The 27306-nt window shown below is 38.3% G+C and overlaps 1 protein-coding gene across 1 annotated transcript in view; it reads right to left on the bottom strand.

Moving 5' to 3' along the window:
- The window catches only part of PCCA (propionyl-CoA carboxylase subunit alpha), a 294043-nt gene that overhangs the window by 154630 nt on the left and 112107 nt on the right, over positions 1-27306 (bottom strand). The window contains exons 12-16 of the mRNA XM_063337025.1: positions 20863-21013; positions 10257-10400; positions 8804-8878; positions 3530-3598; positions 2625-2700 (exon numbers count right to left, since the gene is read on the bottom strand). Of these exons, the coding sequence (XP_063193095.1) occupies positions 2625-2700; positions 3530-3598; positions 8804-8878; positions 10257-10400; positions 20863-21013 (515 nt within the window). The remainder of the gene's footprint in view (positions 1-2624; positions 2701-3529; positions 3599-8803; positions 8879-10256; positions 10401-20862; positions 21014-27306) is intronic.

Raw genomic sequence — 27306 nt, 5'->3', positions numbered from 1 at the left:
ACCATTATCAATACAATTCGCACTGACTTCAGCTGGTAACGCGTAGCTGAAATGCTCTGTAACTCAGCAGAGACTTGTTACTTATAAGGAAAAAATACACTGTCTCTAAAACAAAGCAAACATAAAAGGTGCTTCCAAAGAAATGAGGGGTAGGGTGGTGTGTGTTTCAGAAATAGGAATATGGAGCACCCTATTCAGGAAGACTATGGTGATCTCTAATAGTTATGTACAGGCTCGCTATTCAAACACAAAACCAAGTAATTTCAAAGCTATGCAAAAAACTATTCTGTATCTTTTACTACTACTAATGACTCAGTTATGGAGAAGAATTCGTGTGAGGCACTTTCACGTAAGTTGGTTTATTATTGTTTTAGCACCTGACATTTAAAGCAAAAAATACCTACCTCGTTTTAGAAAAAAATGCATGAAATTGCATTTACTTTTCTGATGTTTAATTATTTTTGTCCATTTAAATACCAATATAATTACTACTTCTGCATTACCTGTTAGGCTTACTTGAACTTATTAGAGACAACTTCTCTGAACAAGGAGGACTTCTCTACATGTCAATGCAGTTCAGAAGATTACAGATAGGACAGTTTCTACAAACTGCCCTATCAAGCATCATTCACACCAGGCAACAGAAGAAATTCTTTAATATCCACGAATGTTACATTTTAAATAAACACCCTGAGAAGAAACTACCAGCTGTATAAAACTACACAAAAATCCTGTTGGTTTTCAAATAGAAACACCACTGCTCACCATAGCTAAAAAAGTTTTCTGGAAATTTATCTACTTTTGAAACCTGTGGTAAATTAAAATTTGTCCTTCGTAATACTTTTTTAAAAATGCATCCCCCTCATAATTCATTTATTACTTCTTTCAATGTTTTTAATAGATGAAAAGCTTTTCCACAGGTAGAAATACTATAGATATATCAGGTATGAACACTTAAATGCCTACGTGCATACTAATAAAGGACTGTAAAAAAAAATCAAGAATGCAAATTAGTAATTTTCATATGTAAGATGTCATATGCTTCGTAGGTATTTATATATCTGTGGAACTTTTATGAGGTACATACACATCTGTGTAAAACACCTAAGAACAAACAATTAGGTTCCATCCCATATTACAGCACACAATAAAAGACAATGCTACGTACACAATTCCAATATTCTCATTAACTATAATCCTTCTAGCATAATTTTCTATTAATTCAGATGTTTGAGTTTGAATCCAAAGCCTTTTCTCCATTAAAAAAAAAGAACAACCAAAAAAAACAACTAACCAACCACAAAACCACCACCAAACACCTCCTCACTTCAATCTAGCTACGGCGGTATAAATTTCTCTCTCATATAAATGTGCTCAGCTGATATACAGCAGGGGTTTACGTTAGCACATTGCACCGCAAAAGTCTAATGGCTCAAGTTGCACCAGCATAAATCCACTTTAGAGTTATGCAGTTCATTTACAATGGCTAATCCTACCACCTATCTAGCTACACTGTGGTAGAGGGATGCTCATTTTCCCCTAGATAAACCCGTCTAGTCTGACGTGGCATCTGCAGTATTCACAGACAGCATTGGCGCCAAACCAGGTTTTACAGAAACACTCGCATGATTGTCTGCTATATGAGGTCTCTCCTGCTCCTCCTTCCCAGCCATTCAGCGGAGGAATTAAATAAGTGTTCTAAGTCTCTCGCCCATCTCAAACCATGGAACAACCTGTCCAGCAACCATAACAAGGAACAAAGGCAGCAAATCCTCCAACAGCTTCCTTCCTGCCTACCCTGGTTCTTCAAGTATACTGACTAGCAATGAAAGAAATAACTCCCCCAAACACCCACACCGTTTAGAGGCAAAATGAAGATTTTTGCCACATTACAGTTCCCTTCTCTAACTATCCCCAGGAAACAAAAGGATAAGAAATCAAATTTTCCCCCTCCCTTATGAGTTTTCCTTCCTATTTTCTGTAAGACACGGAGGAAGAGCTAAAGATTTCTCCTACACAAACCATTACTTCCCTCTCCAAAACTTAAAAGGAGTTGAAGTGGTCATAGTTGATTCACCCCCGCTGCTTGGAAAGGCTAGAAGAACAGCTACTTCTCCTAGGCAGGCAGGCAGCAAAAGCTGAAACACACTCTGACCAACAGCCTACATCTGTATCTGTCCAAACTTAAACAATTACCTTGAAAATAAGAAATACATATATACACAATCAAATACTGCATTGGGATATTATTTGACTACAATCAATGTATTGCACTGCCATAAAATAGCAACTACTTTAAATTTACAGTGCCATGGCCTTTTTTTTTCCCCTCCACAACATAATAAATGAATTGTGTGCTACCATTTTGTGAAAACTCTTATGAATTTAAGGAAATGATTTAAATATTTACCTCATAATATTCAAGCAAAAACAATGGAGAAAAAAATTGAAGTCTCTTTAGATTTGATGTATCTTCTCAGCTTAATTAACACAAGCTTTTCCTGTTTTAATTTGCACTTAAGAAGCAGGAACTTTACTCAATTTGCTAATTACTACATTTTCAAGCTGTTTTCTCGAAATAGACGGCAGCCTATCACACTAGGAACACAAATGTCTGTAGTTACCTCGAATTACGTAATTGTCCAAAGCCTCTTCCATTCTTTTCAGTGCTTCAGCTCTATTAGAGCCATAGGTAATCAGCTAAAAAAAAAAAGTACATAAGTTACCTAGCAATGAGCTAATGTTTGTCTCTAGATTCTGAATAGCATTTATAATGAAAACGGTTTGCAGAACTTCTGCAGTCACAAAAACATCTCTCGCATATTACTGTATCTGTGCTTTAGAGGCTCTCTAAAACATCAGAGAAAACGAAGATCTCTTAATCCATTCAATGAAAGAAGGCCAGTCGCTTCTCCTTCATAAAACTTAACGCATCTAAACAAGCTCTCTCTCCTTTAGGCACACAGAAAATTAGAGCAGTGGTTCAATATCTAGTTGACTCTCACGACTTCTAATGCCCAACCATCTTCTAAGGTTTAAGTGTGAATTTTTTTGACAACTGAACTCTGACTATAGTGTCATATTTCCATTTTACCGATGTGTTACTGATGAATAAGAACTAATACTAAGAGACACTATCAACCATTTCTTTCACTGCTTCTTTTTGGAAGCCAGAATTAATGAAATTTTAGTGTTGGCTACATTACATTAAAAAAGATAGATTGTCAGCACCTAAGTTTGAACGCAGTGGCTTCTGTCTGAATCAGAACCCTTTTAATAATCAGAAACTGCAAGACAAATAATTACGGTGACAAAAAGAAAACAATTTTTGTTTAGAAGTGACACTAAATTTCCTCTACTCCACATCTTCCTTCACTTCATTCATATTTCCCTTGAGGCATGTTATGCCTAGCACCTTTACAAATATTGATTTACCAATCCTTTAGTACAATCTCCCTCCTTTAAAAGATCTGTGGAGAAAATTAGTGTCTCATACCTTTAAAATATCGAAAAGTAATCATCAACTCACTTTTGAGATCATAGGATCATAATAAATGCTAATATCACTTCCTTGTTGTATGCCACTGTCAACACGCACCTTCAAAAAAGAAGAAGTAAAAATAATTATATATTGGAAAAAAGAAACATTTCAACATGAGATCAAATCTACCTGGCAGGCTTAAAACCTAACACCCATGAAGTTTATCACATACATTTTTTTCCCTTTGGAGAACTAGAATAATTATTTGTTTTCATAGAAGGGGGCAAGAGGAGCTTTTTCCTCCACCAGGAAAAATTCTTGCAAGTTGTTCTCTCCTTTAAAAGAAAACACGACTGCAATCTTCAGACGATAGTTAAAATTCTCTTTTGTTCTCCTAGAATGCACAGTAAACATATTAAATTTGATCTAACAAACTCTAAACTTCAAGTCAGAACATATCCAATTCCGATTTAATCCCTGTAATAAAATGGAGTTGTAATTATTCTTCTGACTGACACCTGGCATGAAGGATGCCCCTTATAATCACATCCTTTCTGCATCTATATGTAATCATGTCCCCCATGTTCCACTACAGCCCTTCCAAGGGCTCCAGTAGGAATACAAGTAGGGAACATTCAGCGGGAACTTTGGAGCTCTGCTTATCAGCTCCATAGGAATAGTGATCCTGTGGTTTTCATGTCTGTAACACTTTCCTTCTTTGCCTCACCCTCTCAACTGTAAAACATTTTTTTTTCTGTTGCTGCTGTTCCCCTGAGGCTTTAATGTTTACACAGCTTTTTCCATGGCTTTGCTTTGTAAGGACACAGCCCCAATTAAAGCTCTGATTCTGCAATATTCATGGAAAAAAATAACACGAGTTCAAAAATTTCTTTTGAAGAGGCTGATTGCTGTTAACCAGCCAACAAGTTAGTTAGTATATTGCTGATTCTTGTTTTCATCTCTGAGTTTGATTTCATCACTGTAGCAGTGAGGTTAGCCATATAAAACTTTTCAAATGAGCAATTTCTGGGGAATAAATATTTATTAAGTTGCTGCTTTTGAGCACTGGAATCTGAAATATTTTTTTAAAAACTAATCAAAATAACTCGAGAGTGATAAACGCGTTCTGGGGATCATAAGAATGGAGGGCTCTAATCAAAGCTGTTGAAGCAGCAGGGCTCCGCTATACTGCATTGTAAAGGGGGTGGGAAAGAGGGTCCTGGAATCTCACTTAAATTTCACCTGTGGGAAGGAACCTTTGTAATAAACAGCAGCTCATCTGTCTGCAGCAAGGCAGAAAAAGGTCAACGCAACGGCTGTTAGGCCTTTAATATTTTAATTTAGGCAATTATCAAGGGACCACATGTAGAACCTCTTGTCTACAGAATCCACATGAGGGCATGATGATGACTTTATTATCCAAATGACATAAAAAGATACCCTAGCAGGTGTACTCACTTTCTTCAGTAAGAAATACTGTCTGACCAGTTTTTCTGACATGATATTCTTTTTATTGAAAAAAGATTATACTTACTCCTGTATTTGTATTTACATGTTTATATTTATATATAGTTTCTTGTATATTTATGTTTATTTGTATATCAGATGTATTCATATGTAAAGGTAGCAGCACTTTGTAGCGTTTTTATCACATCTTATTGGAATGTGCGTTATCTACACTTAACTAGGCCCCCCACTACCCATATCGGGTACATTTAACATTAGCTACTGATGAGAAGGCAGTTCAGACATGTCATGATTACAGAAGAAACACACAGTGTATTTCCCAGCTCCCCTTCTTGTAACTGCTAAATCATCCTTCCTCCCAGGAAGTCTGCCTATATATAAAGTCAATGCATACATTCTCACATTCAAATCACAAAAAATTAATTTACCTACTCAGTCCTGGATAAATCCCTTGCCCATAATTTTTTTTTTTGTAGTATACAATAAATAAATATATAAAACGCGAAGGTATGATACACATACTCCACACATACTCGAATTATACTATGACTTCTGTCACCGTAGCACCTATAAAGGGATTACGTACAAGTGTTATGGGGTACTTCACATACGCCTACATGTACACCATATTTTGACAAACAAAAAAGACGTATGAAAGGTGCATAATTCAGACCCAGAGTAAGCAGGTTAGTCAGATCTTGGAGTTAATGTAAGGCTTCCGAGGCTACTGACTACACACTCCACCTGCCCTGTGTTTCTGTTGATACAGAAGATACATAGCATGCTATACAATTTACACTTTTTAAGTACAATATCCTGAAAAACAAAAAATTACAGTGAGAATTGAAAATTCTTTAGTAATTACAGCATAATTGCATTTAAAAAAAAAATAAATCTGGAGTCCTTTGTAGAAGTGTAATTTTCATAAAATAAACTGAAGATGACTAATGACAAGCAGAAATGACAGCAGAAAAGAAATACGTTTACCATCTTCAATTCTCTCTGTGGTGCTTATGTTTTCAGAGCCTGGTAACAGTAGGTGATTTTATAAGCTATATGGTGTGACAGAACTTAATGAATATTGGATGAAAAAGACAACCTAATTCAACAGATACTCACTACAACGTGCTTAACTCGATAAATAATAGCAATACTTATTAAACCTCCAGCATTCGCTTCTGCTTAACATATTTCCTTTCTTTTATTCAGTATTTAAAATACCAAAGAAAGGCTATGGTTCAAGATCCTATTGTACCCAACTGCTCATTGGTATTACCGTCCCCAACACTTTTATTGCTGTTGTACTACCATTATGTGCTATTGCACTAGGACAACAGTAAACTGAAAGATTAAAAAAAAACTTAAGATGAAAAAAAAAAAAGCACAATCTAGGTCCCAGTCCTGCAATGAACTATTAGCGCATCAAATTCCACTTCCCAATACATACACATTCTAGTATTTCTCAATTCTTTGCCATTTCGGAGTCTAGGAGTTTTCTCTTTCTGGAAAATGTCATTAAAAGACCAGAATGCCCACCATACTGGCAAAGAGCAATGCTGGAGCTCTTCAGATACGGCAGTACATTCGCTATGTTGCGTAAGAGCATTGAACAGGAATGCTCAATACATATCCAAAAACACGGGTTTTTGTGATTACCTATCTTAAGCTTCATTATCAAAGAGGAAAAAAATAATTTATATTTGGGAGTACTAGGTTCTAAGATAATTAGACTACCGGACACAAAAATAACCAGTATATTCCTATCTATGGCTAAGAAAAAACCCTCACAGCCACGCGTGCCAGTTCCACCGGCTTGAACAGCTGACACAGGGGCACAGGCAGACAATCAGAGCTAACTTGAGACACAGAAGAAATTAATTGAAAATGCATTTGGCAATATACTACTCATAAGCCAAAATCGCTGTGCCACACTACAAGTCTCCGCTAATTTTTTTTAAGCCAACTTGTTGACAATTCCAAAATCTAAAATGCAGAAAACAAACACCGTGGCACAACGGGCCTGTAACGCTGAACTTTTTTAGTCATATTGATTTTGTTCTTAGCAGCATGACATTCTCAGGAGAGAAATTAAGTTTCACAGTGGCAGAAAATATGTATTAAGACACCAAACCATGAGTGTCTACATAAAAATAGCTGTTCTATTTTTAATATGACAGTAGAAGTAAACAGAAAGAGAACAGCCTAGACACTCCATATGAGCTCCTCAAACCATTGCTCTGAAGCCTCTAGCGTAATTAAAATTTCTTTCTGCGGTACCACGATGGACCACGTGAAGCGATCAGGCATCTCCCACCCTTCATTTTCAATTCACCTCTCCCCCTAAGCACAACTCCCAGCCCACCCCGTCTACCTGACAAGTGACAGCCCAATCTGATTAAATGCTTGCAAGGGAGGGGACTCATGGGCCTCCATGACAGGCCAAAAGTGATCACCATGGAGATACATAATTACAGCTGTCAACGCGTCTACTGTCCTGCTGGCATCAATTTGATTGCTCCCAGCAATAATGATAGACAAAGCTTAGTGTGCACTCTCCTGCACCCAATCACTTTATCTATTCCGTGGTCCATTTAGCTGACATGCAACATTCACACAAGCAAATAACAGCAGTAAGCAGAACATTTAAGGCATTTTAATTGTTTTTTCTTTGTATGGATGGCTCACAAGCGCAAATGTTATTACATAAAACTCCTGCTGCAGCATTAATTGAAGAAAGATTTGGTGGGACAAAGACTGTAGGGGGTATAGTTTGTCCATTATCACTTGTACTTTCAACAGGTCTCACGTTTGGAAAATTGCAAATTGCAAAAACTTGCAAGGGCAAAATGTTTGACATCCTGTTAGCTATTACAACATGGTGAAAACTTCTAACAACCACTGGAGTATTCATTATAAATTCATATTAAATACACTCTTTGCTTCATTAAAAAAAAAAGTTTAGATACATCCAATGATACCTTTTTCCCTCATCTCCTCTTTAAGATCACATAAAGCCTTTTAGATCTTTACCATTTTTTTCTCCTTTCAGGCTTTGAACACAGCATGAAGCCTTAAAGACCAGAAAGGGTCAGGTCCCTTCGGAAAGTACACGGGCAAAAACAATTTAAGAAGCGGAATAAATCATATATCCAATAACATCTCCACATTTAAGATTCCTCCTGTAAGCTTTCACTATTTTCTGTGCAAGCAATCAGACTGAATAATCGTGTTCACAGATGGTACAGCCTTGTCATCCCACCAACTGACACAGTGTCAGGTATGTGTGCACTTATGACTTAGACTACCTTGATTTTACAGAAAGGCGGTGTCCTTGTTCTTTACACATAGCAGAAAACACTGTTTGTTAAACAGCTGTTCCATATAGTCATACTGTATCCTGAAATGTGTAATAATCACTGTAACAAATTTCCTCTTTAAAGTCTACAAAGCTAAACAGAAAGCACTGGCAGTTTCCCCCTGGTGTCCCCAGTTCTCTCTGGTTAAAGAGCTGAATCAACATTTCACTGTCCTTTCTAATCACCACGGTATTTTTACTTAAGCTGCAATTGAAAAACTTAAGCTTAAAATTATAGAACATAACAAAATACTTCAACATATAATAGTTTTCTGTTATACACAATTTGAACATTTAAAACCTAGTTTGGAACTGTACCTTTTTAAACACTTTTTCGGGTAGCACAAAAGTATCGCCATGTTCTGTCCTCCACTCCCCGCCCCCCCCGCAAAAAAAAAAGCTGGAAAAAAGGCCTGATTTACAAAGCTGCTGAGTACTTACAGTCTCTGTCTATAAAACAGACACTCAGGACCTAAGAAAACCAGAACCATGTTACTTACACCTGGCACATGCAATGGTTCCTGATATTGGGAGAGTTTACCAATGGACGGCAGGCCAAAAGATTTGTAGGGGTCCTGAAATAAAATTCAACATGAGACAGTATTAAGCTTTTACAGATGCGGAGAAAATAATATTAAATAGCTTGAAGTCTAACAGAAACCATTGCTAGAATAATTTTGTTTTCTTCCCCAGAATTACTTGTGTTGAAGTACATTTCTTTATCCGCCAACCCCTGTGACTCCAAATAAAGAACTCTTAACGTTGCAGTCAAATGCAGGAAAGAAGTGCTCTGCACACAGCTACAGTACACCACCAAAATATACAACGATGACATTTCTTTTGTCACACTGTGCCTTGGAAGAAGGATGGGAAAGTACTCAAAAGTTTGTAGTTGAGAAGAGTATAAGGAAAAAAAATTCAAAGATACAAAGAGCAGTTAAAAATTCAATTCACTTAAGAAATCCAACTGACCTTTATGCCTTTGGAAATCTCCTACATAATGCAATACAAATATAAACTTAACAGGACAGCAAATAAATATATGACCTATAGAATAACCAAACTATGGCAAAGTGGTTGGATCCATTACGTAGCACTTGTAATCAGTAAAGTTGAAAATCATGTGCATGTCATGAAGAAAAAAAAAACCGAACATAAATTAAGATGCCCTGGGTCACAAAAGCTGCAATAGTTAAGCGATGGAAAAAACCATCTTCAGGTGCTGAATTATTTCTGAAAAGCACGGTTACCTAAAATGTTCCTAAAACAAAATGAAGGAAGCGAAGCATCATTTTTTCATTAATAAATATTGATTTTCATGTATCAAAAATGACAGCAAAAAAGAGGTTACCTTGAAATGTCCTGAACATGCTTGAAAATGGAATTTATATTTTAGTAAGCTTTTTTAAGGTGAGCTAGAGTGTCATACTGTAGTTATAGAGTTTTTGTCTTGGAATGCACTGTGAAAGTTTGTCCTATAAACTATAGCTTCAAAAGATACATAACTTGCTTTTTCAGCAACCGATTAGTGTTTTAGTACAACAGCAAAAATTCTGTAAACCGTTGAATTTCAACTGTCATTTTAAGACAAGTTTCAAGTACTCAAGAAACCTGAAAACACTAGTTAACTGCAGCAAATAACTCCAGCACTGCATCATTAAAACACGAACAGAACATGTAGCAAATGACCTTAGAAATGAACCTTAGTTATCTCTTTTTGCCACTTTTAATTCTGATTTTCAGAAAAGAAGCTGTGTTGAAATCCATACTGCAAATTTGAATTAAAGACTCTACAATTCTACAAAGGCTCATTAAACATTTGTCTTACATATTCTAGATCATGCCTTTCATATGATGTTCCTTGACTTCACCTTGGCATCTATCCACACCTGGGTATTATTACTCCACAATTCAACCAACCACCTTCCCTCCTCCCCATTACCACTTATTTACCTCAGCATAAACTCGACATTCAACCGCCCAGCCGTTGATGGGAATATCAGCCTGTTTGTGCCTGAGAGGGTAACCCTTAGCAACACGGATCATTTCTTGGACTAAGTCCAGGCCGGTAATGCATTCTGTGACGGGATGTTCAACCTGCAAGGTCAAGAACTGTCAGTCAGTAGGTAACAAAAACAACCAAAAAAACCCCACTCTCCATAAACAAACACAGATAAACAAGAAATTAGATGAGCCAAAGAACAAACAAAGAATACGTTCCCATCTTGGTCTTCTTTCCCCAAAAAAATTTCTATTTGACAAACTCCAGCAACCACCTTCTTTGCAGGGAACCCCCCAAAAAATAAAATAATTAGCTGATTAGAGTAACTAGGAGCAGCATACAAAAGGAAAACTAAAGAGAACATCTAGGAAGGTTTGGGGTTTTGCAGGGGTGGGTTTCTTCCCCCCATTTATTTTACAATTCAAATGCACCTGGCGACAATTAATTAATTTTTCTTTGTTCAGAAGCTTTTTCCAATCGATTTTGTTTTGAAAAGACTCGCATTGTGGCCATAAATATATTTAAACTGAAAAAAAATCTCAAAGTAGCTGATAATCAACCCGTTCTGCTACACTTAACATGGCACGTACAGGAGCCGCTTACAATTTTCCATAGAACCAGCCTACCCTAAATCTCACCCATTCGCCTGCTTTCACTAACCTGTCCTGACAAGCAACCAGATTAGCGTAATCTTGCATCAGCGCAGTGTAGCAGAAATGAGCAGATGGATCCTTCAATTTTTTTTTTTTGTTCCCCCCCCCCGCCCCGCCACCCCCTACCTCCAGACTTATCTGTTTAGTGCTTAGCATGCACAATAGCTGGGCTGGACCAGCAGAGTCGCTCTGCGCTCTCAGCAAATTGCTGCTAACGGCTTTGGATGATGCTGCCATGGGAATACCCGTCGGCCGCACTAACCCCGGCATGTGCGTACAAGCATGCACACATGTGCGCGCATATGCGCATAGACGCTTTTTTTTCCAACCCCTTGGAATGAGGCTATAGATGCACACGTTTATTAACTTTAAAAAAAAAAAAACTACCAACACCTTTAACTAGACATCGTACAGTAAAAAAGCGCCCGAGGACAGGAGGGCGCACCACAGAGATGAAGAGATGGGCACACTAAAAGCGTGTTCTTCACGCAAAGACAGCTGTAAGACTTTCCATATAGAAATTGTGACAGAACTGACATTTTTATTATAAAACGTTTGTGTCCCAAGGGCCAAAATACCTTAAGAAAACGCACTTTACAATGGTTTCTCTATCATGAGATGTCATACTACGTACATTTTGTAACGGGAAAAGGCCAGTGACCAAACCTCTTGTCTTTCTTCGTTCAACTATGCTAGTATTAAGAAAAACATTTAGTCATTATAATAATCTTGTGGCTTATCAGACCAAGAAGATGCTTTGGTCTTTAAGAAAAAAGCTTTGTAAAAATAAACAGATGGCATCCATAATTAGCCCTGTGTATGCTGTGAGTTTGTTTAGAGTTTCAACAACATTTTAAGACGTTTTGACATGATTTTAATGACAAATCATCACTGAAACAAGCACCTATTCTTTGAAGGATAAAAGTGACACTGAAATGGGAATCTGATTATACAGTTTAAGGATGTATCTCTGGGATTCAATCTTGATTCTACCCAACACATGATATTCTCCAGCATGTCAAGCTTAATAACAGTATTTGGGGAAAAAAAAAAAAATCTATGAAACATCTCAGTGTCTACCCTGCAGTATTAAATTGAAGCAATTCAATTCCTATTAAGAACTGAAGTTTCTATTAAAACTCCCTAAGTTTTAATAGAAAGTTACTTATCGCACATTCACGCTTGGACAACAGAAATTATTTGCTTATTTTGTAATTTAAGTTTTAAAAAACTACCTTCGAGTTTACAACATGTTTGGAACTCAAACATTCCAGATAATTAAATACAATGATTTTTTTTCAGACATTTGCATTATGTCGTTATACTGTCATTTTTCTTGGACTGCAAGTAGCATTCCACATTCAATAGCTTCAACGCTGTTTTCCGCTTTATTGTTGATGATCATAATAGGATGGAATGTTTCTGGAAAGAAAAATATTTTTGTTGTTTGGTTCTTACAACTCACAAACATTTATTTAATCCATTCTTCAATACAGATCTTTGACTTGGTCAATATTTTCTTCTGTTTCTTCAAAATACTCCCTTTGTGTCTGGACACAAAACAGCATTCAGAAAATATGACGAGGAAAAATCTTTGAGGTTTTTTTTGGGGTGGGGAGAAGTTGTTATGCTTTCTTTTAGAACTGTGCTTCAGCTAGTGCTGTTTAGGCATAATGTAGACAGTACCAATCATATCTTTAACTTTGGGGTACTAAAGACATATTTAAAATGCATTTTATACACAGACATTAGGACCACCAGATCAGATCACCAGAATGGGGTAGAAAAGAATTTTAACCTTGAAATCATTGCTGACTTATTTGTAACTTAAACCTTTCGGTGAGGTGCACAGCTCAAACTGCACTTGTTTTAGCATTTGCAGTTTTCTTTCAGCAAGGGGGTGGAGGGGGGGAAATATTTTTAGCATTATACAGAATATGCTTCAGCTGACAGTACAAAGGACATTAACAAAGCAGTAATGCCATACCCCGGTTCAACAAGCACCCTGTAATGAGGTTCTAGAGGTGCAAGAATCCACCCACACAGAGATTCGAAATTACAGCTCTAATGTTGTACGAAGCAAGGAAGGATGGGGATAGAAGTGAAGAAATTAGACCCCTCTTCTCCCTCCCCTCCCAAAAAAAGAAGACACAGGCATCATCATTCCCTACTTATGAAAGTTCTAGAATAACTGTGACATCTATTTGACTAAGGTAACTGCCACATCTATTTTTAAATCACTACTAAAAGCTAGATTTTAAACGTTTTCCTCTTTACTTTTCAGCCTTCTATTTCAGGTGTTACTCTTGTTTTGCGTGCCTTTTGTATTTTCTTCTATTTTCTTCTTATACTGTATCTCTTCCCCATCAACAGCCTTAGCATCCATAAAACGATAAGTAAAGTCAAGGACTAAATTTTTAAAGAAATGAACGCTCACAAACAGAGCTGAATCACACTCAATTGATCAACTCTTCCAGCTTTGGGCTGTACGCAGATTTTGTAGTCAGCTGATCCAAGATCTTGCCAGTGAAGCCCCAGTCAATAAGGTAAGAGCCAACAGTGGTATGGTTATAGTATAGTAGATAAATTCACACATTATTTCTGTCCTTAACACAAAGGGCAAAACCAGACATGTCTGCAGCAAGCAGGCTACAGATCATAGCTATATCAAGGCGGCTGTACCTTATTCTCAACAGGACAAGCAGAAACATTGATCAGCAATAACTCTCAATTAGTTAGCCGCCAAAAGTATCACCTTTACTACCACTTCCTTTACTTATCCCAAGTCTGGTCATAAACAATTTATAACAAATCATCATTTCAATGCACTTAAGTACGATACATACCTCCTTTAAAAAGTCTTAGTCCCCACTTTCTGTGATCCAGACACACCTCCCCCTCTGAAAAATGCCACTGATATTCCTGCTTTCAAGTCCATAAAGTCAGAGCCATTATGGCCAGCAACATCCCTACAGGGTAAACGGAAAGCGCTTCCTCTTCATACTGGATCTGCTCTGCTTCAGACACTTCGCAGCAAATCAGCTTCCCTGAGAGCATTACAAGTGTTTTTGCTTCCCTAACCTCTTCCAGTTTATACAGCAAGCGACACTTGCAGCAAAGCCTGTAAGAAAATAACGACTAAGACCCAGTTTATAGATGGCGAAGAAGATACAGAAGAGCTAGGGGAACCTGACAACATTGCAGTCCAGTTAGCATCCGTCCCCGGAACAGCGAGGAGAGGCTGCTAACTCTCATCCCGTTCTGTGACTGCCAACAGTCTTAAAGCTTTACCATACTGGGGCTCATCCACAGCTACAAAAGCAGTCATGCAATTTTTATGAACGCATGGAGCTAAGAGTTAAATTAGCGATGACTGCTCCCCTTATATTCAGGGGAATAATTTCAGGACACGTTTTTCTCAAGACCATCAAGGTACCCAGATCTAATAGCAAACACCTCTGGATACTCTCACAGATTGCTCTCTTGCCCCTGTGTGCATAAGGCATCAAGTTACTCACACACCAGTTGGAACACTCAAGGAGATCACAGTGGCCAAGAAAATCTAAGTTTCAGTGGACTTAAAACTACAGTCTATGTCACCCCTACTACTGTAAGTCCCTAGTTGGTGTCATATACTCCTTTACATTCAGATAAATAATCTCAAAACTAACTTTCAACATACACCTCAGTTTCCAGGAAACAATTCACCTGGAATCCCACGGGCTTTTCTGCGGCTGCCAAACCCAGTATCAATTCACCCAAACCCATCAACTTACAGATGCTTCTCGGCCCCCTTTTATTTCAGTAAGCCTGGTTTCTATTTCGGAGAACTGAACAGCAGAGGTACACACATGTGCTGCTCTTCAGGCATGCCAGCTTCCTGACTACCGTGAGCAGGAGCACTCTGGGGTCACATCTTCTTTCCACAAAATAGTTCACAACAGCCAGGTATGTGGGGTTTGGGGGCACAGAGTAAAAAACAGCTTTTCAGAAAGGCTGCTAGAGAGCAGACAATGTTTGGATTAATGTACAGAACGAATGGAAAGTACACGGGAATACATAACAGGCAATCCCTTATGTTGTCCTTTTCTATAGACATAGTACATATTATATGTATTGCTGCTTATTTTCTCATTTATTAGTATGTGATTGAAGAACTGAGCACAACCAGAACTAAAAAAAAATTCCCGTAAACTAAGATGCTCAGGTAGACTTTTTATTGTTTCCTAAGTAGGACATTAAAGAATTAAAAACTAATGCACAGACATTTAGTACCAACTGATTTTTTTAATAACAGCATATAATAACTTTGAAAAATATTTTATCTACTTCCTCATAGGCACTTATCTTCCAATAATGATTGATTCAGTTTTGTCAATTTTTCTTTGCAAGGATTTGTTTCTTTATTGTACTGGACAGACGTGTATAAGAAACCACTTACATAGCCTATGAATACTGAATCTGTCTTTTCTGCGCTTTAAACAAACAGCACACACTTGATATCAAGTTGTTTACTTCACAATTTCAACATTACTTTCTCAATTAACATCCCGTGCTTCAAAAAAAAAAAAATAAATCTCGCCATTCAGTAATTCTACACAATTTCCTTTCCACTACATACTCCACATAAGAAAATAAGCTTGCACCCACAAAACCTACACTTTCTTTCCTAAAGATACAATTCCTGCTTTCACAATATTTAGCAGCCCTATTAAAGCCCTCCCAGAGCACTTTGTACGAGGTGGCTCTGGTCACACGGCAGCCATTCTTGGGTTTTCTTTACATCAAACTCACCAAAGGAAAGAAACTAATGTACCCTTTGATCTTTTGTTTCTCTACGTATTAAAAATGGAGGGAAGCCTCCTCCTTTTTCTCTACTTTTTTTAATAGTATTCTATGATAGTTACGTGGTAACTTGTCTCTAAGATATCACTCCGTGCCCTGGCAGCACTGTTAATGGCATCTTTCAGATTCAATGACTTACACAAACAATGTCGTTCTCTTCTGTCAACAACAATTAGCAATGCCTTTCTGTAGTTCTTTTGGGAAGCCTGAAAAGCAGACAACCAGTAGCTACATAATGGAAGTTGCATTAGGAGGCAAGAATGTGGCAAAAATCTGGTTAACTGTTGTCGGCTGACCCTCTTGTGTGAAGAAGTGTTGTTTGGCAGCAAAATCACCTTTTCTTTCAGTTCTAAAAATGGCCATGAACAGCTGGTATAAACTGTGTGCAGAATGGATTCTGGTGGGCTTAGGGGATTGGTAATGGGATAAGAGACCTTTCACCTTTAGGTCAGTAGTTCAAATTCAGCCCAGGTTAGCAGCAATTGAAAGTCTTTACCATCTGACACTGTTCGTTAGCCTATTTAAAATGACTGAAGCAAAGTGTCACAGTAAAACAAGATTCCAGTATTAAGAAATATGAAGAGTCTCTGCAAACAGCAGAAACAGTCGCTTGAGACTTTACTTTGAAATCCCGCCATTCAGACTTTGTAGAAACCTACTCCTCTAGCTCCTGACAGCCCCTTTCAGGGCTCCCATGCTCCTGCCCACCTATCACAATCCATCCTCCAGGCACTTAGGCCCACCAAGACAACAAAACCACCTCTTGCCGTCCCATGGGTCTGCTACGGATACCAAAGTCACCACCTCCTCTCCGTGGTTTTAGCTGGCAACCCAGACTCAGCTCATCGCTTTCGTATTTATATTCTGCTGATACTGTTTATATAGTGCAGCTGCAATATTTTCCAGCACTTCTCTCCTTCACTGAGCAAACGTGTAGCAGGTGCTGCCTAATGATGTGCAACAGAATCCAGATACCATTAAGAGACTGTTAGAACCAGCAGTTTATAAGCAGTGGAGCTCCAGACAATCACCAACAGGATTTCTACATATTTCCAGACATTTTCCAACCATGCTTTTTATACTTTCATGATGATGGGATGACAGATGAAAAGGGAGGTAGAAAGAGACATGTTACATGTGAAAAAGTCCTCCTCTGTCTTTTACATAAGGCACAGCCAGTTTCGTACAAAGACCAAGCTCTGGAATATAAAATTTTCCAGAGGTCAGTAAAATGCCAAAAGTAATGGAGAAAAATCTTAACACTAGGTAATGGTTTATGGGTGTATAGAAGTTTATTTACATTTGCCTTATGCATTAGAATCAAGTAACTTTAAAAGAACTTGAAAACATTTACATAAAATAAATACTCTCTCTACAATTAACTGTAAAATAAAACCATACAGATATGCCATTTGCTTTCAATAATTTCTTATAAACACATCAAAATTAACTTTTAATCCCTAAAAAGTTATGACAAAAATATTCAAACTGTCACATGAGAAGACACACTGCTATTCAAATTACCTTATCTCTCAACTCCACTGTGCTGAATTCAGTCTATACAAACGATCCTTTCAATCAGATTACTCGAAGCAATTTGGTCATGTTTTGAGAAGCTACTCACTAGTTATAAATAATTAGTTGCTCAGTAGTTATTTAAATCACACAACGCATGGGGGAAGCAGAAGGTTGGGAGCAGACCTGAGAGAGGTACAAACCGTATTCAGGGTAAGTGCTCTTTTCACACTGCTCATCACACTTTGCTCAGTTCTCCTCAAGCCAACAAGAGATGCTTCTCATTTCAAGGTACTACAAACTTCTTGCTGTCACCTATTGATTCACACGTAGGCAACTTAGCCACATTGCACACCCATATGTTAACAGATATCCTTTATTGACAGACTGTAGTCTCTCTTCCTATAAAGTCAGCGAAGAACATTTCTAATCTTCTAGCGAAAAGCCGAAGAGACTGTTCTGGTGAACATCAGCAGTTCTGATGGCAGCATGACACAATTTGGAAGTTAGAAAAGCTATCAGTCCATGGGGTCAGAAAATTTGCATTTATTTAAAAGCTCTTGTTTGGCTATTTTTGACTACAACTGCCTTTGATTAGGCTGATGACAACTAAGTAACACAAAGCACACCTCAGCGTGAGCAGCTATAAAGAATCAGATATTCAACATCTGCTCTGCCTCAATGATCCTACCAGTGGTAAGCTGCCTGAAAACCACTCCAAAAATGCCCTAAATGACAACATACAGAATTTGTCTGGTAGCTGCTAGGGCAGCCATTTCTATGGTTTCTTGTGAAAAGCAAGTATAAGTAGTTTTGCTATGCAATTATCCAATCTCATGTTTCATACTTATCAGCTAGCCTCTGAAAGATGGCAGAGCAGCAGATAGAACAAAAAGTGCATTGCCAACAGCAAAGAATAAATCATTCTAGCTGAATCACTTGGAGGGAGTGAAACATCTGTAACAGATTTGTGTAGCATACAAAAGACAATGGAGCTGATTCACCAACTTTTTGCACTTTCCAACTTCATATTGTATTGCAACAACACTTAAAAATTAAATAAAATATAAGTTTCCTGTAAGGTGCTACTTATACTTTTTTGCAGAACTACACAGCAGAAAAGGTATATTCCCAAAGAGTTCCCCAGAAAGACAGCCAAACAATACAACTCTGAATTACTGCAAAATAATTTACAAAAAAACACTGGAAAATATCTGACAGACACACCAAAGGGAGGGAGGGGAAAAAAAAAAATCAGCAGGCAGTGCAAAGTATTGGACATGGTTTAGTTAGCTTTACGCAAGTATGTTCTGAAGTCTGTATTTAGAGTAAAAAGGCTACAGTGATCTGATTAGAAATTGCTGAAACGTTAAAACAGACACAGGAAATACCATCATTTAGTAGACACATTCTGATGATGCTGACAGGTAGCTGTGTCTGTAATGCACCTTAGAAGCATCATTTATGGATCAGATGTCCATCATTTAGGAAAGTTCTTCCAGCTGTGGAGCATTCAGCAAAGACAAGGGAAGCGGAGCTGCGAGCCACTGTTCACAGTTAGGAGATGCAAAAGGAAAAGGCTGAAGCCATACAGGAACATCTAGAGACACTCCTGGTTATGAAGTTAAATCTGGACCAGCTTCATTAAAGTGTCTATGTTCAGCTCTTAATAGAAGGGAGTGAGGAGGAGATGTTAGTTGCATAACTGTTAGCTGAACAGAAAGTGAAGCTTGAGACCCGGGAGAAGTGACAGATCAATCGAGTAAGCCTGGGGAAGAATCAAAGAAAATTACTGCTCTCCAGCCTCAAGCTGAAATGCTAATTAGAGACAATACAGAGTCAGGATAGAGGAATTAGAGAATATCTACACAAGTACTGTAATTTAAGATTAGTAAATTTCTTTAAGAGTTGGAAAGAATGAGTCTGCTATTATAGGGGACTGTCATACTGCTTAGGCTATATTTCAAAAGGAGCCTTTAAAGTCCTCCAAGATGGAATTGTGAAAGCTTTCTTACTGCCTACATGGAGACTTCTACAATTAAGTAAGTTTGAGGTTTGGGACTTTGAACACTTACCACTATGCATTGCAGGGGGAAGACACCACAACGCAGCAAATATAACATCTTAAAAACAAATCATAAATGAATCAACTCCAAGGATACTCTATCACTAATTCCATTTAGGAACTGATAGACAATAATATACTACAAGAAGGGAGTGGTTTTGAGCTTCTGCTGGGTTACACAGAAAACCATAAATTATTTTCTGGTATGTAAACAAGAACATGGAGAGTCACTAAAAAGTGTTCTCTCAAAAACTGCAAGATTGGGAAAAGCACAAAGAATATGACCAAAGAGACAGAAGTTCTTCATAATATTTTAATGAGCTCTACATCGCCATTAACCACCGCCCTCTCTAACTGAATCTAAGGTAGACCAGATTGTGCCTAGCAAACCCCTAGCAAAAGCACATGAAGTATAACGGTCACGACTAATTCCAAAAACAAGGCAAGACAAATTTTACCAGCAGTCTTCCCCGGTACAGGGGAAGATTGCAACATCCCCGCTCCCCCTTCGTATCCCAAATCCGCTCTCACTTCTTTACCCAAAGCATAAATTTCCCCAGCTATTATACAAAGTCATGCAAAGATGTCAGAATTACAAGGATCTCTTTATGCTCTATCACTGCCCACATGTACAAGCAGCAGGCAGGACACGGCCCTAGCAAAAAGTAGCTAAAACAGAATAAGCAGCTAATCACTCTATTGCTCGAATCCCCATTTCAGTTTTTCTGGCATTATTTAACAAAGTGAGAAAAGGAGGATGATGACAATGGAATTTAATTGCTTACAAGTTGAACTTTCTTCTTGTCTTTGAGAATGACATCCAGACTTTAAGTTATGTGCCTGTTTTCTTAGATTATGACCAGAAATGCATTATAACTGTCAAATAAGAGGTAGAGGGGATTTTCCATAAAACACTGTTTGACCATTCTTTTGAGGCATACATTATAACATCTACTGCTGACTACACGAGTTGTTACAAAAATCCTATACCATGTCAGCATGCTTTTTACACAGTTGCGTTCCAATAACTGTTTCAATCATATGCAGATTGCAAGTGTTTTTATTGCTGATATACACATATAGTGTTAATCACCCTCCTAGAGAAACTCAGCAAGCGATCATCAAAGTATAAAAAAATAAAAAAGAAACTTCAGGGACCAGTGGGGAAAAGCATCAGAGCACAGTGGCTAGCCACTTACTGTGAACTCACAGTGGCACTTAACAGTGACCTTTTGCAAGGTCTCTAGGTCAAGTGTAACAAAGAGCAAAAGCTCCAAACACTTACTTGAGTGCTGCAAAGTCTTGTATATGCAGGTTTATTTAAGTGAGTAGATCTTTTAAGTTCAGTGGGAAGTGCTCACACGCGTCAAGTTAGTTATGTGTAAGTCTTTGCAGGAGCAGACCCCTAAGTATGGAAGGAGGTTATGTTCTGTTTTTTTAAATAACAATTTTCTGAATCTGTAGAGCTGTTTTTCTTACCTGAAGTCTAGTATTCATTTCCAAGAAGTAGAAATTCTTACTGGAGTCCACAAGGAATTCTACTGTTCCAGCAGAGGAATATTTTACTGCTTTGGCAAGAGCTACTGCTTGTTCTCCCATTGCTCTTCGAGTTTCAGGGTCTAGGAAAGTGCTACAATACAGAAACAATGCCTTTCTTTAGTTACAAAAAGAAAGTAATTAAATCGTTCATCTTCTGCTTAAACTGCCACCAAAAACGGACAGCATTATTTAAGTTATGAAAACCTCTCAAGGCTGTCAGCTGTATGCCTTTGCATTTATACTGCTCCTGAATAGATATACTGCATCTTTCAATTACTGCTAATGTACAGGAAGTTCAGGATAACAGTATTCTCTAAAACATAAAGTAACAGTACACAACTTTTTTAGAACACCGAGATCTATAATAATGCAAGTTAAATGAAAATAGAATCAGAAATGCAAATCCATTATATTTTTGAAGGCATATTTGCAAAAAAACCTGTAACTAAAAAAACCATCCAATGGAATTATGAATGCCAAAAAACAAGACAGGAAGTCTAAGGGGAATTTGTTTTCTGACTCAAAACAGCATGGCTGTGTCCTTGATGTTCTATGCAATAAAAAAAGTTTTGTAAATTAATGAAGTATTTATTTGGGCTTCTTATGTGAGTAAGATTGCAATGAAGAAAATATGGGCATTCATAGCGTTTAGCTAAAACACCGTCAACGATATCATGACTTAAACCTTCATATCATGTATTTACTGTCTCCCCTTTACTTGTAAGCTGAAGATTAGTTATCTGTGTTTGTTTCATGCCTTTCCACAAATTCTGGACGTACTCAAGGGCACCCAAAGAGCAGCTCAGCTACCACCTTGAGAGTCCAAATGCCAAAACCCCAGGGATAGGCAAGCCTGAGCCCAAAAAAAGGGGGAGACAGAACTCCCCCGTGAACAGCAAGCCCAAGCTTCAATAAGGGTGAGGCGGTGTCCCCTGAGAAAGGTGAGACCAAGCCTCAAAAATGGGAGGTGGCCCCCCACAGGAAAGGTGAGCCGAGCACCAAAATAGGTGAGGTGGACCCAAGAAAGAAGAGTCCCAAAGACAGAGGGTTGCCCCCCATTCCCAGAAAACATGAGCCCAAGCCCCAAAGACAGTGAGGAGGCCCCCCCAGGAAAAGGCAAGCTGGAGCTCCAAAGAGGGCAACATGCCACTTCCACCCATTGATGAATTGAAAGACTCCAGAAGGTACACGTTCTGCTTGTTAACTCTCCTCTGTACCACAAATTCAGATTTAGATTAACCTATCCAGATTGTTAATTTAGAGCTAGATATTTCCGTGGCTTTCCATCAAAGCTGTGAAACTGGTTGCTCCCTACCCTGATACACTGACCTTCAATGAAGAACAAGTTCATCTTATATGAGCCTACAAATATGATTTTTATGTTTCTGTGATGACCTACACTAGGCACATAACTCAGCTATCATTTTAAAAGTACTTTAAAGGTTACTGCTTAAAACAAAAATACCAGAAGTTATGTATTTCTTGAGATGTCCTCAACAGTGGGTCCTAATTCTGCAAAGGAGCAATCAGGAACCTCCACGTAACTGAACTGGCCCCATCAAAGCCAGTGAAGCTCCACGTGGGGCCGAGGACTGAACTCAGACAGAAGCCAGCGCTGGGTCAGGACTTTTCTTTTAGTACTTACTCTGGGGTTTTTCACAGAGACCTGAACTCACAGAAGAGCCGGAGACTTCTGCCACAACAAACCATATCTGACATAGGAAAAGAGTGAGGAAATACCCGGCCAAACTGGGAGACAATGGAATCCTTTTTCTTCACAGGTGAAGTGCTACTTAGCACCTCCGTCCTTGCAGTGCCCACACGGGCAGATTCTCATGAACAGTAGGACAGGCATTTTCAGAATTTAGGAAAAAAAGTTTTTCTTGGCAAACAATGGCATCAACAGGAAAAGTAAGTCAAGTCTGATCCCCAGAAAGCTACCAAGACCCTACATCAAGTGAAAGGAAAAAACAGAAGATGTGCAAAACTGTATCATACCTATCAAAAATAGGTACTGGTAATGTAAAAGAGTTCCATAATATTTCTTATTTTGATTCAATAAGAGAATACTACATTAAACAAAATCAACAATCTATAACTCAGTTTGGGACTTTTCTTCAGGGGCTTTGATCATGAAAGGTCAATGAGTGGCTTATGAAGAACAGAACCTTTTCAACATCAGCTTCATGCTCTATTTCTAGAATAGCCATTATTACTTCTCACACGGATGAAAGACGGTTACTCCCCCGCATTACAGTGGTGTCTTCCCTATGTTTGTTAAATGTAGGTCTGAGATCTCTCTGTTCACCTCCTGCTGTAGCCAAAGAATGGAACAGAGGTATCACACTGCTAAACTTCATCTCTGCCACGTGGTTAAGCTTTATGCTCTAAAATGACTGGATCATCCCTGCAATCAGCTAGGTTAATTAACCAAAGTTTTCCTATTCCTCTCTGCTGTTTTACCTTTCGTATACATTGTTTCTCTCTTCTTTAGCAATGCCCCTTTTGCAAACAAAATAACTCTTCTCTGATCTAATTAGGCATCACTTGAAAACGCAGCATTTTAAACCTGACTTCAAATCTTTTTTTCACACATATAACTGTTATTCTTTCGACCAAATAGCTCCTACGGCAGCATGAAGGCTGCAAAATAAAAAGCATTCACAAGATAAAAGCACCAAAAAAAAAAAAAAAAAAAAAAGAGATCAGACCTGACATTTCACTCGTAAGACCTTCTTCAAGCTATTGTAAAGTTGATCAAAGACAATACAGTTAGGTTGTTCCATTGTTTCTACATCCAGAGAGATGACCACATGGGCAAGATGTTACCTCTCCGCTTCTAGTTCATCAGATAGTGTTTCCCAAAATATTTCGATCGCCTTCACTCACAGATAAGGTTGAGATTTTGAAAAGTACAGACAGTTACACTCTCAGTGGAAACTTACTGCTCAGCTTAGACACAAAAAAAAAAAAAAAACCCATCAATCACATTTACCCTTCCTCTGAAGATACCAATACACTAGGAGAGAATAGTACCTTCATTTTCTAAATGTCAAGGTCAGCTTACTTGCTCTTCGGAAATAGTTAGGCATGGTTTGTTTAAAAATTTACTTACCTACAAAAACCCTTCTCCTTTGAGATACCTACTATGGACTACCACACCATGGGCATAAATATGCTAAAGTATTTGAGAACACAGTTTTGCCCCCAGATCTAAACTGCGCCCACCTACAAATCACATACGCAGTCACAAACGCAGTCCCTGTTTCTCTTAACGCCAAATCCTTCAAGGATTTCTAGACAGAGTGATAGGAAATGTGGAGTCTGATACACATACATGCAGCTCAAGCCTCAGGAGAACTTGTACATAGTCTAGTTCAATAACATACCTTTCTGCTAAGTCCTGGCCTACACACATTCATTCAAATTGTCGGTGGCTTCAAGTAGCACGCTGGCAGTTAACCTGGAATATGATCCTGAAGTACTTGGTGTCATACTGAGATCTTTCAGAGAGAGCTTAGTGCTTGGAGAAAGTGAAAAAAGTTGCTGTCTGTGCATCTTCCAATGACAGAAACATTCCTGAGAGAAGCTAACAATGGAGCATGCAAAAAAGGCCACAAAAATAGTTTAACTGTTTCACTTGCATTATAACGCAGTCACTTCCTGCTAAAATAGCCTCCCTTTTAAGTCTCCTGGCTCCTACATCTTTCTGTCACAGGCAGAAATAGAAAGAAACATTTTTGTCCTTTGAACTTAAACTGAAAGCACATCTTCCAATTTAAAAAAACACTACAAAACTAATATCTAGGATAGACAAGGCAAACTCAACTCTGAATGTATGCAGCTAGGAAGAAAAAAACAACATAATAAACAAATTATTTCCTGCCCGAGATGAAACTCAGTGAAATTGTTGAGAGACCGTCCGAAGAAACACCTTATTCTTAAAGTCTTGGATGCTAAGGTTTAACCCAAAAGACATGGAATCACTGGATAAAAGTAGAGACAAAGCAGGCAGCTAGCAAGTTCTAAGGACTTGCTCACTGTAGATGCTAATATGGATCTTACATGCTAGTACAGAATTCAATGGCAGGGTGCTCTTCCATCATTACTTGTCCAGAAAAGGCCTGAAAACATAGAGAAAGTTCAGTGTCATGAAGCTCAGCATTTTGAGACACGACAGTTAGAGACCACATCTTGAATACTGTGTTCAGTTTTGGGCCCCTCACTACAAGACAGACAAGAAAGCCTGTTCAGAGAAGCGCTACAAAGCTGGTGAAGGGTCTTAAGAACAAGTCCTATGAGAAGCAGCCGAGGGAACTGGGGTGGTTTAGCATCTTCCGAAGAGGTGTGAAGTTAGAAGCAAAGAAAATTACTGTAAATCACTGGAAGTTTTGCATAGCACTAGCTTTGCCCAGCACTAACTAAAACCTAGTGATGAGTATCTTACTGTCTGTGCTTCCCAGAACAGACACAGTAGGACAACTGACTATCTTAAAAGAGTATACCAAAGTTTGTTGGTCTCCTACTTGAAACTGGGGGGGACTGGCTACCGGGAACACCAGGGCTCCCCTTGAATACTGTAACTCATCAGGGCGTGAACTAAAGAGCTTTCTGTCCTCAAAAGAGCCTGAACTTCCCTAGAAAAACTGGAGATTCAAACACAAAATGATCCCATAAGGGTAAGTTCAAAAACTGCAGAAAATCTTTAAGAAAACCATAGAGATTATTCTCAAAGCCAAAAGGTCTTCAACAATCAGTCTCTTAAGCTAGATACTTAGGAAAACACCATCATAGGAAAAAGTAAATCAATAGATGTTTGAGTTGAGGCCAGAGTCAAAAGCCCTAATTGTACAAAAGACAGATAAACATTTTAGCCTATAGCATCCCTATCTCCCGGGCTTCACAAAAGAAACAAAAAAGCTTCAACCTATCTCAGAGCTCTTAATGGCAGCTACCATTTAAAATGGGAGGAAAAAAAAAAAAAAAAGGACTACTGAGGACTTCATATTTCCTCCACCCAGACGTATGAGAAAAGGTGTTCCCAGGATTCACTAATCAATGAGATTAACTGGAACAGCATTCACAGGACAGGCTAACTTTAGGCTTTCTGGTCTTTATACTGTCTCACAGAAGTTAGTCCCCTGCTTATCTGTAACAGTCTTGTAACCCTTTGTAAATAAATGGATTCTGCAGCCAACCGCTAGTGGCTGTAAGACAGATAAGCCTTCCAAAGCTGTCAGTAACAGTCTGGCAGAGTCTAAAACATTTAACAAGAAGGAAGAAGAGTTTTCATGCCAAATTTTGGAAGCTATTGACCCGCCCACGCTCTTTTATAGTTATAGAAGGAGATGAGAAAACTTACTGGCAACTCCAACAGAGAATCCCAAGAAAGTTAAAAGGCTGATATTTCTGATGAAAGAAAACACTCTGATCACAGTTGGCTGGTGAGAGAAAGACACATCACTCCTTTTAATTGACCACAGACATGGAGAATGAGCAGGCAGCAGTGGCAGCCGGCGCCTCACCTGTACTCCTAAGGCAAAAGGCTCTCCTAAGTGCTTAGGTATGTGTATACGCACACACACATTATATCGGAACCTGACAACTTCACATTTCACAAACAAAAACACAGTAAGATCTTTAGGCATAAGGCTTCAGAGAAATCCACAAGCACTACCAGGAAGCAACAGAAGTTATTTAAGCATTTATTAGTGGGTTTGCATTCTTAGATTTAAACTTTGGTTTTTTTAATTTAAAATCTAGGTTGTAACAGGGCCAATCCCACAATTATGATCCAACGTTAACTTATATGCTGCCTCCAAATAAACATCATTTGAATGACGTGCTTTTCCTCACATCCTAAGTTGTTGCATCATTTAGTTTTGTGCTATAAAATAATGTCAAAGCCATCCCAGCTGGTTACACTGGGATGTTACATTACACGGGGAATTCCCATGAGTAGTGATATACATACATATATATGTCTGGTTTTCTGAAATCAGAACTTTCTTCTGCCCTTTTTTCTACACATATTGTCCGATGAATGCCATGCAACAGCAAACACAGCAAGACCATACCTTGCACAGCAGAAATGTATTTCAGCTCCATTTGAAATCCGTGGGATTAAGATAATTCAGTACTTTTGAGTTACTGGACACCTACATCTATAGTTCACTACCATGAATGGTACTAAAAGTGGCAGAGAGTATTTCATAGTTCATGTTCCATTTCAAATAGAAATAAAGACTATCATCTGTCCTTCTCACAGTTACTATAAAATAGTCAGATATCTGTACCTGTGGTAAAATGAATAGTTATTCCATATTCTATTTTACTCTCAAATCCAAAAGCTGAATGGAAAAAAAAAATCCCCTTCGAAGACAA

This window comes from Chroicocephalus ridibundus, chromosome 1 (genome assembly GCF_963924245.1).
Source record: "Chroicocephalus ridibundus chromosome 1, bChrRid1.1, whole genome shotgun sequence".
Classification (NCBI taxonomy): Eukaryota; Metazoa; Chordata; class Aves; order Charadriiformes; family Laridae; genus Chroicocephalus; species Chroicocephalus ridibundus.
The sequence above is the reverse complement of the archived record's forward strand: the minus strand, read 5'-3'. Positions and strand labels throughout refer to the sequence as shown.